General features: G+C 36.2%; 1 protein-coding gene across 7 annotated transcripts in view; it reads right to left on the bottom strand.

The window, feature by feature from the left end:
• The window catches only part of LSM14A (LSM14A mRNA processing body assembly factor), a 53,156-nt gene that overhangs the window by 18,492 nt on the left and 20,993 nt on the right, over positions 1 to 13,671 (bottom strand). For all 7 annotated transcript variants that reach the window (XM_054588993.1, XM_054588994.1, XM_054588998.1 and 4 more), the window contains exons 2-3: positions 13,415 to 13,578; positions 9,758 to 9,887 (exon numbers count right to left, since the gene is read on the bottom strand). In XM_054588993.1, coding sequence (XP_054444968.1) covers positions 9,758 to 9,887; positions 13,415 to 13,578 — 294 coding nt within the window. The remainder of the gene's footprint in view (positions 1 to 9,757; positions 9,888 to 13,414; positions 13,579 to 13,671) is intronic.

Genomic DNA, 13,671 nt, shown 5'->3' with positions numbered 1-13,671 from the left:
CTCTGGTGATATATGTTAATATCTCCAAGCTGTTCGGTTTCCTTACCTGACAACCTTCTATTGTTTTCTCCCTGGTTACCAGACTCTTCTATATCCTACATCTCTTCTTTGAGCTGGTCATACCACAACTACCTCCCTTCCCCCAATTCTGCTACTAATTTAATTCAAATTATTATTTTTTTATATGGTGTGAGATAAGGGTCATTGTAATTTTTTCCCCAAACAGATATCCAGCTGCTGCAACATCATTTGTTAAAAACACATCTCCATCTCCAGGGCCTCGGCAGGGTAGCTTAGTTTGGTTAAGAGTGTCATCCCCATATGCCTAGGCAAAGGGTTTGATTTCCAGACAGGGTACATACAAGAAGCAACCAATGAATGCATAAATAAGTAGAACAACGAATTGATGTTCCTTTAGCGCACTCTTTAAAAAAAAAAAAAGGCCGCAGCAGCCCTGGCCAGTATGGCTCAGTGGATTGAGTGCAAAGGGTCACTGGTTCAATTCCCAGTTAGGGCACACGCCTGGGCTGTGGGTGAGGTCCCCAGTAGGGGGCACTTGTGAGGCAACCACACACTGATGTTTCTCTTCTCTTTCTCCTTCTTTTCCCCTCTCTCTCTAAAAATAAAGTCTTTAAAAAGAAAAAAAGATGATAAAGATATTCCTCCCTCCATTGTACTATACTGGCATTTTTGTTTTAAATCAGTATTTAAATGTGCCCATTATATATTCGCTATTCTTTTCATTTAAATTATATTTTATTGATTATACTATTAGAGTTGCCCCTCCACCCAGAGCCCCCTACTCACTCAATCCCCCCATTGTTCATGTCCACGGGTCACGTGTGTAAGTTCTCTGGCTACTCCATTTCCTATACTTACTTTATATCTCCATGGCTATTCTGTAACTACTTATTTCTACTTCTTAATCCCCTCACCTCACCTCTTCACCCATGCTCCTCCTCCCCCTCCCCATCTGGCAACCATCTGGTAACTAACTTCTTTGGCTGATTTTAAGAGTATCCCTTTATCTTTAATCTTTAGCTTTTTAATTATGATGTGTCTTGGAGTGGGCTTCTGTGCACCTAACATAACCGGGACTCTAAGTTTCCTGGATTTGCATGTCTATTTCCTTCACTAAATTAAGGAAGATTTCTTTCACTATTTTTTCAGATTTCCAATTTCTTGCTCCTACTTGGACCATTATGATCCGAATGTTAGACATCCTGAGGTTGTACCAGAGGCTGCTTATACTACCTCATTTTTTCAAAATTCTTTTTCCTTGTTCTGCGTGGTTATTTTTTGCTTCCTTATGTTCCAAATCATTGATTTTGTTCTCAGCTTCATCCACTCTACTGTTGTTTCCCTGTAAATTGTTCTTTATTCCAATTAGTGTATCCTTCATTTCTGACTGGGTCTTTTTTTATGCTGCTGAGGTCCTCACTAAGTTTCATGAGCATCCTCATAAACAATGCTTTTAACTCTGCATCTGATAGGTTATCTCCATTTTGTTAGCTTTTTCTGGAGTTTTTATCTGTTCTTTCATTTGGGCTGTTTGTCTCCTCGTTTTGGCAGCTTCCCTGTGTTTTTTTCTATGCATTAGGTAGAGATGCTTTGACTCTGTCTTGGTAGTGTGGCCTAATGTAGTTGGTGTCCTATAGGGTCCAGTACCATAGCTTTCCCCTATCACCCAAGCTGTGTACTTGTGGTATGCACTTTGTGTGGGCTGAGTACACTCCCCTCCTGTAGTTGAGCCTTGGCTGCTGTTGGCAGATCAATAGGAGGGATTTACCCAAACCAGTCAGCTGCAAGGATTGGCTGTGACCACTGACCACCAACCTCCGGTGTTCACAGAGAAATCAACTGCAGGGGCAGAGTGGTCATGCTACGATATGTCTGTTAGCTGTCTGCTGGGTGCACTGGCCCTGGGGTTTCCTGGGTGATGCAGGTCAAGGCCATACTCCATCTGTGGTCAGCCCAGGTCACCCTGCCTGAGCTGTAAAGAAATCTGTGAAGGCTGCTACTTGTGCTGGGCATGGAGATTCCCACATGAGGCCAAACTGTGAATCTAATCTTGATGTTGCTGGGGCTCACTGAAACCAGCTTGTGCTTGTTTGATAGGATTTTAGGAGCCAAGACCAGTCATTCTTATGGAAAAGCAGCTTGGGTGGGCCCATAAATTGGGGGTGGGGGGAGTGGCAGAGCCTCTGGGGATCTCCAAGGCAGGTCAAATAGTGTTAGCCAGGTTGATGGAGTCTCAGATATGGCACCAGCTTGCTGGCTCTGTGGGGTAAGGGTTCAGCAAAGTGACAATGACCTCTAAGCAGAGGCCATTGATGCCAGATACGTCAGTTTCTCCCTCTATACCACTGTTGCCTCCCAAGCTGCTACTATGATGCTGGAACTCAGAGGACGCGAGTCTCAGTAGGTGAGTCTATGTGTGGGTTAAGATGAACTGCTTGGGGCTCCAGTAGTTTCTTCCACGGACTTTTTGTAGCCAGAAGTTGTGGGGACATCACTGGATTTCCAGGTACTGGAATCTTGGGCTGGGGGTCTGGGACTCCTCACTCCCAAGATATACCCCCTTCCCCAATTTTTATCCATGTGGGTTTGGAGCCAGCCTGTTCTATGTCTGGCCCCTTCTATCAGTCTGGATGGATGTGGCTTCTTCAGTTCCATAGTTGTCAAACTTCCACTCAACTCAATTCCATTGTTGTCAGTCTTCCCACTCAACTCAATTTTGTGATTGTCAGACTTCCATTTAGCTCAATTTCTGATGTTTCTCAGTGATGGCTGTTCTATATTTTAGTTGTATTTTTGATATGGTTGTGTGAAAAGACGAGCCATATCTGCCCATGACGCCATCTTGACCAGAAGTCTGTACTTAACTATTCTTTACTCTTGTATTTGTGTTAACAATTCACTGTTCTGATTATTATAAATTTATAGTAAATCTTGAAACTGAGTAAAAATCTCAAATTTTCATCCTCTTCAAGACTGTTTTGGTTATTCTAGGTTTTGTATTTCCATAAAATTAATCAGTGTGTCAATTACTATTTAAAAAATATCTGATGGAGCCCTGGCTGGTGTGGCTTAGTGAACTGAGTGCTGTCCTGTGACCAAAGTGCCGCTGGTTCGATTCCCAGTCAGGGCACATGCCTGGACTGTGGGCCATTTCCTCAGTAGTGCATGCATGAGAGGCAACCACACAATGACGTTTCTCTCCCTCCCTCCCTTCCCCTTTCTCTAAAAATAAAATCTTAAAAAAAAAAAAAAATCTGATGGGATTTTGATCAGGGTTATGTTCAACCTGTAAATCAGTTTTGGGGGAAAAATCATCTTGCCCTAGCTGGTGTGGCTCAGTGGACTGAGCGCTGTCCTGTGGACCAAAAGGTTACCGGTTTGGTTCCTGGTCAGGGCACATGCCTGGGTTATGGGCCAGGTACCCCTAGTTGAGGGTGTGTGAAGCAACTGATTGATGCACCTTTCACACACTGATGTTTCTCTTCCTCTCTTTGTCTAAAAACAAATACATAAAATCTTAAAAAAAAAAAGAAAAAAATCATCTTAAAGATATTGAGTCTTGCAACACATAAGTATGAACTTACTTTCCATTGATTTAGATCTTTAATTTCCCTCAGCAATATTCTGTGGTTTTCACTGTAGAGCAGTGTTCTTACCTTCAAAACTACTGACATTTTTGGTCAGATCATTTTCTGTTGTAAGGGGTTATCCTGTTGTCCTATGCATTGTAGGATGTTATAGTATCCCTGGCTTCTACCCACTAGATACTAGTAGTAACCTCTAGTTGTGACAACCAAAAACATCTCTGTATGTTACCAAATTTTATGAAATTTTTTCATCAAACCAACTCTTAGAAGTGATGTCATATATATTTTGGCTTGTTTCTATTTTGTTGATTTCTGCTTTAAAAAATTTTCTTCCTGCCCTGGCTCATGTTGCTAAGTGAATTGAGTGTCAGCCGGTGACCCTTTGTCGCAGGTTCCACTCCCAGTCAGGGCACGTGGCTAGGTTGTGGGCCAGGGCCCCAGAAGTGGGCACTCAAAGAGGCCACACATTGATGTTTCTCTCCCTCTTCTCCCTCCCTTTCCCTCTTTAAAAATAAAAATGTTAAAAAAATTTTTTTTTCTTCCTTCTACTACTTTTGAGCTAAATTTCTTTCCTTTTTTCCTAGCTTCTTAAGCTGGGCAGTTTAGGATACTGATTTTAAAACTTTCCTGTTTTCTAAAATATGTACTTAAAGGTACGAAATTTCCCTAAGCAGTGCTTTAGCTACATTCTTTTTTGGTATATTGCACTTTTTAATCATTAAATTAATAAATACTTTCTAATTTCCCATATGATCTCTTCTTGGATTCATTAGTAATTTACAAGTTTACTCAATTTCCAATTATTTGGGTATTTTCAAGTTATCTTCATTATTAATTCCAAATTTAATTTCTTTTGTGATTTGAGAAGATACTATGTACGAGGTTTGTCTGGAAAAAGTCCAACCATTGTTGATATAACAAGAACGGTTTGTATGATGACATCAATGTCACCTGGTAGCCAAGGAGAGTGGACTGGAATGTGCATGCACGAACAGTGACGACTTCACTGTACTGTACCAGTCAGCTGGAGCAGCAGGTGCCAAGGAGGGAGCGTATATACTGTGTGCCTGTTGATTTCAAAATGACTGAGCAAGTAGAACAATGAATCTGCAACAAATTCTGTGTTAAGCTTGAACATTCATCCATGGAAACTATTCTGATGATTCAGAAAGCCACAGCTATGGGCAACTGATGACTGGCACCTTCATCATGAGAATGTGCCTGCTCATGCATCACGTCTCATCAAGTCTTTTGGCGAAACATCTAATTACCCAGGTGACTCAGCCCCCCTACAGCCAGATTTGGTGCCCTGTGACTTCTGGCTTTCCCCAAAACTAAAATCACCTTTGAAAGGGAACATATTTCACAATGTTGATGAGATTCAGGAAAATATGACCAGGCTGCTGATGGAGACTGAGAACTGGGTGAGGTCCCAAGATGCCTACTTTGAAGGGGACCGAAGTGTTACTGTCCTATGTACAATGTTTTTTGTATTTTGTACCTTCTTCAATAAATGCCTCTATTTTTCATTGGACATGGATGGATACTCTCAGGACAGACTTTGTATGCCTTTAATCCTTCTGAATTTAATGTAACATTTTATGGATCAGGAATTGATCTATCCCACTGACTAAACTATTTTTATTTGAAAAGAAACTATTTTCTGCAAAAGTTGGGTGTTTTATTTTTATAAAAGTTAAACACACATTTAGGATTGTTACAGCTTCCTGATGAACTACTCCCTGCGCCATTATGAAGAATCCCTCTATCTCTGATAGTGCTCCTGATCTTTAAAATTTTTTGTCCAATCATTTCTCTAACATAGTTTTCTTGTCATCAGTGTTTGTATGGTACGTCATGTCTGTATTTTTTACTTTCTGTATTTCTTACAAACAGTGCATCTCTTATAAGCAGCATATAGCCTGATTTTTTTAAAAAAAAATTCAGTTTGATAACCTCTGCCTTTTAACTAGAATATTTAATTCCTTTACCCTTCACCAAAGTACATTTTTAAAAAGCTTTTAAAAATTTATTGATTTTAGAGAGAGAAGAAGAAAAGAGAGGGAGATACATTGATTTGTTGTTCCACTTCTTTATGCATTCATCGGCTGATTCTTTTATGTGCCCTGATGACAGGATGAATCTGCAACCTTGGCATATCAGGATGATGCTCCAACCAACTGAGATACCTGGCCAGGGCCACCAAAATCTTTAATAATCCTTTAGTTTGTCACCCATAACGCATGAACTACCCTCCTGGTTTTATGTTAAGTGTAAAATTCATAAACATGCCTTCTAAGTATTTATCAAACTCAGTGATTAAAAATTAACTTGTACAAAACACTGGAGACCTAAAAGAATCATCGTGCAGTATGATTTGACTATTTAACCAGATAAAATATACCCATCTGTCAGTCTGTTCAGCCAATACTCCTTCATCTTGCCCCTAACAGTATTGAGACTTAGCATGCCATGGTTGCTTTGCTGCTTGATACATTAAGAGATAATTTTTCTTAAGCATCCATAAATTATTAAGGTCAATAATGACCTAATATTTGGATATAACACTTATTTTGGCTTAAAATAAACAGTGCTTTAATTCCCTCTGGTACATCCTTTCAATGTATGATAGTCTCTGTTTACCCATCATCTTGCTGAAAGAGAATATACTCAAACTTTTGGATTTTGTCATGTTGATAGTGAAAAATGGTATCTTGATGTAGATTTAATTTGTATCTCTCTTATTAAGCAAGATTTAATCACCTTTCCATGTTTAAGGGCCATTTGTATTTCTTTTTTTCTGACAAAGGCAAAGTTAGTTCTTAACCCTTGCCTATTTTTCTGTTGGGTTGCAGACCTTTATTTTTGAAAGCTCTATAAGGATATTAATCCTTCATGACATAAATTGCAAATAAAACTGTAAAAAGACTATAACAACATATGAAAATTAAAGTGGAAAAAAACTTTTCCTAATAAAAGAGAAATAGTATAATCCTGATTTATTTAAACTTCCATTTAAAATCAGAATACTAGGCCTGGCTGGGTAGGTCAGTTGATTAGAACATCATCCCAATAGGCCAATGTTATAGATTTGATCCCTGGTCAGGGCATATACAAGAATTCATCCAATGAATGCATAAATAAGTGCAACAACAAATAAATGTTTCTCTCCACCTCCCCCTTCAAATCAATAAATTAAAAAAATCAGAATACTAGGGACCAAAAATGAAAACCATGTCTCTTACATGGTTTAAAATCTGGCTTAATTTGTATTTGACTGTATTTGAGTTAAATCCTTTTCTATGAAACATCTGTCACCTTAATCAACACTACAGTTTTCTTCCTCTTCATTTAACAACTTTTATATATATATTTTCAAATTAGCTACTCCACAAATTATCCTATCAATACTGAAATAAAATAATCTAAAAAGAACCCACCACTGCAAAATTACCCTATTAACATGAAAAGCACAACTAAAATCCTCTGCCTTTGTGATACCTAAAGAATACTAAACCAGTAACTCCTAAAAATATTAAAAATAAAGTCATTCACAAGGAACATATATTTCACCACCACAAAATACTCTGATTAGAGGGGCAGCCTCTGAAGAAAGGCTGAGCAGTATTTACTATGTAGACACAATGTGCTAGACCCTGTTCAAATGCTTTTCTACATATATATGTATTAAGTAATGCAAACTTCACAGTAGTGTAGAAGGTAAGTATTGCTTTGGCTGAAAAGCCTGATTAGTTTTTTCCATAAAATAAAAGACACATTTTTAGTTTTTACTAATAACTTTATTGATTTGGATATTTTGAATATGTCGGCTATCTCCCGCTACTGGCTTCTAGTAGGTAGAGGCTGGGGTGCTGCTAAACATCTCCCAATGCATGATAGCCCCACAGCAAAAAATCATTTGGTCATATGTCAATAGTACCAAGAAACTTTGCAAACTGCTTTTGACAGGTCTGATCAGTCACAGCACCTTCTCTATAAACTGCACAAATCTTTTTGTGTTTCAGTTGCATTTTTATCTTTCTTGAAATAAAGCATAATGCACAGAAAATGCTGTGTATTTTCTTCCATCTTCAGTATTAAAATGGCTGCACAAAAATTCACCAATTTTGGTAAGTTTTTAGAAAAAAAAAATGCATGCTGATATGACAGCTGTCACAATACAATATAACAGAATTGTTTCAAATGAAGTTAGAGACAACTAGAGCCACTGTATGGAAAAAAACTAAATGAACTTTTTGGCCAATCCAATATAATAGTAATTCCAGCATTAGCCAACTATTCAACTTAGTGAAAGGAATTTCAAAAGGCTAATATAATTTGCAACCATCTCTTATTTGAATCCTAAGAATAGGATTTTAGTAGTTATAGCTAACATAGGGTATATACAGATTTAACATGTGTAATTAACATTGGTCTTACTACTTAAATAGGTTTGGGAAGTACACGAACCAAAGTTATATTATTTCACCTATCCAAGAATAAATCTAAAAGGAATTAAATATTTAGTTTTTAATTTTGAAAAATGTCAAACCTATGTCAAAATTGCAAGTGTACACTTGAATACTGATATAATCCTTATCTAGATTCACTGACCGCAAACATCTTGCCAGGCCTATTCTGCTTCTTCATTTATTTATATTGAAGTACACATTTCTCTTTTGTCTAGATAGAGCACAAGTACCCTTAAATACTTCAAAACTGCCCTCCTGGTGTTGCTCAGTGGATTGAGTGCCAGCCTGTGACCCTTTGGGTTGCAGGTTTCATTCCCAGTCAGGGCACATGCGTGGGTTGTGGGCCAGGTCCTCTGTGCAAGAGGCAACCACACACTGGTATTTCTTTTCCTTTCTTTCTCCCTCCCTTCCCCTCTTGAAAAATAAATAAATAAATAAAATCTTAAAAAACAAAACAAAACTTCAAAACCATCGCTCCAAAACAAAAACATTCTCTTATATGGTTAACCACACCACCACAACACACATCTAAGAAAATCAACAATAACACCATCTAACATTCAGTCTGTGCTCAGTTTCTCAGTAGTCCCTATGACGTTCTTTATATCAACTTTTTACAAAAATCCAGATCCAATTAAATTATTATATTTGAATGCTATTTCTCTCTTGTCTCCACAAGTCTCTCTGTGTTTCACAACATTGAATCACTATCCTTTTTTATTTTGTGAATAAGTCAAACATTTACATACTGGAAAAATTAGAACTATATAAAAAAGGTATTAATTTCAATATAACTTGTTAGCATACTAAGATACATTTGAAACTGGATTTGTGATTCAGTGAGACAAAGTAAACTTATTAAACTGATAAATGGTTATTTCAATGAAACTTAAAAAAGATTAAGGGCTAGAGTATGACATCTAAAAAGCCCACTGTGGGACTTTTAATACAGGTGTACGTAAGAACAAAATGCAGAGCTATAAAAACAAAACAACACTGAGTTGGTCTGATTACATCTACCTTTTGCATGCAATGAATAGTCTTGGTCCACCAAACATAAGTAGGACTGTTATTAGTCCATCTTATAGTACTCTTTTCCTTACAATATAATATTTCTAAAACACTGTTAGTATAAACAAAGCATCAAGCCCCCAAATGTGCTTGTTATATGTGAGATTCTCTCATAAGTGGTGTTAAATGGGATAATTGCTACATTCAAAATAATATAAATACTCCTTAATGGCATTATCTCCAATCACCCTTTTGAAAACCCACCCTGTTGGAAAAATACTTATTTTAAATGTATATATCTTATATAAACTTAAAATAACATTCAGTGAAATTTGGTAATTGGATATATCTAGGTTGTTTTTTTTTAAAAGTGATTATTCTGAGAGATGACCATTTTACTTATTGATTTGAAAGAGAAACACCAATTTTGTTATTCCACTTATTTATGCATTCATTGGTTGCAAACCTGGTATATCAGGAAGATGCTCAAACCAACCCAGCTACCTGGCCAGGGCCAAAAAATGACCATTTTAGGACCACTAGTCAATAAGGACATTAAATGAAGACTTTAATACAATAGGCTTTAATATAAAGGAACATCAAACATGATGTCTGAAAATTTGTGGTAAGAAAAAAAAAAGAAAGAAAGAAAAAAGCTAAACGTACCAACACCAACAGCACCAAACTGCTGCCCAACTAATGAACTTGGACTGAACTGACTGTAAGTCGACATCCTGCCAAAAGGTCCATAGGAACCCACTGACTGGAATGAAGAAGTAGACGAGCCTAGTGAAGACTAAAGAAAAACCATGGGTTATTTTTCCAGGCTCTAAACAACACACGTATAATGGAAAGAAATTTGGATATTTACATTTTTAAGAGAACTATTAAATTTTAACTACTAGACACAAAAGCAATTATAACTTACAAGATACATTTAACATTACAACTGTTGAATAACCTTCTAATTTCACAATTTATATATACAGTTGGCCCTTGAACAACATAGATTTGAACTGTGGGGGTCCGCTCACATGCACATTTTTTTCAATAAATATTATAGTTGGCCCTCCATATCCCTGGTTGCTTGAAACCACAAATGGAGAGGGTTGACTGTAGGTATTTTTCTAAGCCTTTTTATGTAAAGGACTTGGCACCCATTGATTTTAGTATCTACAAGTGGTCCTGGAACCAAACCCCTGTGCAATCGGAGGGACAACTGTACTTAAGTTTTAGGGAAGTCAAAAGTTACATGTGGATTTTTGACTGTATGGGGGCTGGTGCCTCTGAGTTCTGCGTTGTTTCAAGGGTTTTCTATATGTGCCAACTATACTCAATGTGATCTATAAAAACTTTTTTTCTACAATAAACTCTTCCCTTTAATAAAGCATTTTGTAGCAGATTTAGGAAGAACTGAGGAAAAGTTATTTGAGTATCAAGTAAGGTAATTGCTTAAAAAATATGTAAGAAAAATCATAATTAGCAATAATGAATTTTAAGTCTGGTGCTGACAAATAAGACATCTCACTTTTGATTTTACTCTTATTTTTGATTATTTGAGGTATCAAATAAGTTTACAGGGAAGAGATGCAAAAACAAACTATTCCACACAAAATTTACATTTTTAAATATAGTTATCATTAAGTTAAAGAATTTTAAAAATCTTAACTTACTGAACCTGAAATATAATTTAATATGTATATATACAAAGTTACATACTAGCTTATCAATGTAAAATATTTTATAATATAAATATGAACTGCATGAATAACTACTGGGATACAAGCTCACTGATGTCAAGACCTTGTATCTGTATTCACTGCTAGTATCAGCACATAGCAGGTGCTCAAGAAATACAACCAAAAGGGTGAATCAAAAGGTGAAAGTTCAAAATTTATGATAGTTAGAAAAAGTTATTCAATACCACTCTGATCTGTGCTCTCTTGATTTTTCTTTTTATAAAGCTGATTATTTAAATAACTGCTTCCTTGGAGAATTTATCTATCTATCTATCTATCTATCTATCTATCTATCTATCTATCTATCTATCTATCTATCATCTGTCTGTCTGTCTGTCTGACAGATACCACCACTCTTTGGTATAGAACAGAGATTTTTCAACCTTTTTCATCTCATGGTACATATTAACTAATTACTAAAATTTTGTGGCACACCAAAAATATTTTTTTGCCCATCTGACAAAAAGGAAAAAAAGGTATAATTTTGATCCATTCACACTGGATAGCTATTGTTGTGTTGGCTTGTCATTTTTAAATTTGACAATCTAAGGAAAAAGAGGTCAGTGACCCTGACAAAGTCAGGTATCACAAGTTTTAAAAATTCTTGTGGCACAAAGGTGAAAATCGCTGGTATAGGCAGCTATTTCTATTAGAATGTTTCTCTTCTCCCTCCATTTAGAAAGTTCAGGTTTTCTCAGGATTCCTTCAGATTTACTTTCTCAAAAGTAAGACTTAAAGAAAGGATAGATAAGACTAAAGAATTTCTCCATTTTATGTTACAACAATGAAATTCACCACTTCTTATTAAAAAGCTTATCTTTTTAATATTCATTTAACAAATGAAGAGTAAATACATGTTAAAATGTCCTTTTCCTTTTTTCTGCTTTAATTTCATATTAGAAAAGTTCATGAGGAATGTTCTTTCAATAACTAGAAGACAAAGCCTATGCAAGATAATACAGAAACTGGCAGAAGTAATGCCTTCTTGAGCATGGTTGGCAGGGTAATAATATGGGTGTAATAATTTATAGTTTTAACATGAACATTTCACCTAAAATGTCATATGGTGTGCTTGAGTGTGATATTGTTATGTTACAGAATTACATGCTTATGATTTTGTTATTATAAAAGGGTGCTATTTGTGCTGTCCCCTGCATATTATTTTAAGAATCTGTTTTGGGGAAAACTAAGGTTTTATAACTCACAGCCCAAAAAGGGAAAGTTAATTTAAAAGTATTACACTGATAAATCAGTAGACATATTTTAATGCAAATTTTTAGCGCAAAGACTTCTAACAAGGAAAAAGGTTGAGGAGGAAATGGATTCAGAGGAAAACTAAGGGCGCCACAAGCTTTTAATCAGCTATGCCCTCAAATAAAAATTCTCTTATGTGAACCTGCTTCCTCTGCTGTTAAAGCTAACAATTTTCTTCATCCATAAACACTTCAAGTATTCTACTTTAATATTGAGATTTCTTGGCTTAAATCTCATTAAGCGATTCATTTGATGCTGTGAAGATTAAATAAAATAAGATTAGGCTAAAAAGTTATGTTATATTTATCTGGTCCTGCCTTCAACAAGTTTACACTTGACCTGGAAAAACAGACCAATGACAGAAAATAAGACTGCACAAATTAAAGGTTATATTCTATAAACCACAAATGCCAAAGGGCAGTCTGTGTATATTCTGCTATAACACCTGAATCCTGGGTGTGTCTTCTGTGCTAGAATCCAAGAGAGAGAGAGCTGGCTCTCTGAGCCTTGACAATTTCTTTAATGCTTCCAATTAAAATGCAAACAGGTACTAAAATGGACACCCTCTTTAATCCATAACATAAAGTCATTTGGACATTACATGCTACTGTTTTTAATAAAATACACAATTCATTTACTGAGAACACTTAGCCTTCTTTTTTAATACCTTATTTAAAGAATTGAACCTATGTTAAAATTTTTTTATGTTTGGCTATCTTATAAAACACATGTATATTACACCCCCCCTCCCAAAATGCACAATATAATGTGATTTAGCTCCTCCCACTACCCTTAAACTAGTAATCTTACATAAGAGTAGCTATCACCACCCTGGTTTATAATAGCAATCACATGAGAATTAATATAGCGGCATGGACCCTGGATTCCAGAGCCAGACTGCCTGCCGGAGTATGTTCAAATTGTGGCTCTACTGCAATCTTACTTGTAAAAACTGAGAATAATTATAATACCAACTTCAGAGGGTGTTGTGAGGATTGATATATGTGCGGTGGTTTGACTAGTGCTTCTCATATAATTAGACCTCAATAAATGTTAGCTATTTTAACTGTTTTTGAAATAAGAAAATATTTTATGATAACAATAAACTCCTCAGCTTTTCTTTATTTAGTCCTTTATGATCTAAAGAGAAAAAACTAGATGAAAACATTATCCAGGTATTTTAAGGTATCTAGGGAACTAGAAAATGGTAAGCTGAATGAACATTCAACTGAGAAAATTAAAAAACCTCAAAACCCTGGGAGGGGCAAAAACCAAGGCTAACCACGGGCATTAAGTTAATCTGAATTCCAAGACATTTACTATCGGTTACCTGAACAATAGCTGGGTCTTGAGGCAAAGAACATTGTGGTTTTGGTGGTTCGCAAACAGTGAGGTCTTTAATATCACTTCCACGGAATATAATGTATTCAAATACTTCATCTCGAGGTGGTATTGGACGATCTGTTGGTCTGTCTTCTGTACCAAAGGACCGAACTGTTAAAAAAACAGAGAATATGAGATATGTGACTACTCATATTTAGGTAGTGCCTCTTGTAAGTGTACTGTTCCAAGTACATTTAAGCAGCA

Source organism: Pteronotus mesoamericanus, unplaced genomic scaffold, assembly GCF_021234165.1.
Source record: "Pteronotus mesoamericanus isolate MK-2021 breed Mesoamerican mustached bat unplaced genomic scaffold, CSHL_Meso_final scaffold_165, whole genome shotgun sequence".
Classification (NCBI taxonomy): domain Eukaryota; kingdom Metazoa; phylum Chordata; class Mammalia; order Chiroptera; family Mormoopidae; genus Pteronotus; species Pteronotus mesoamericanus.
Note: the sequence above shows the minus strand (reverse complement) of the source record. Positions and strands in the feature narration are given on the sequence as shown.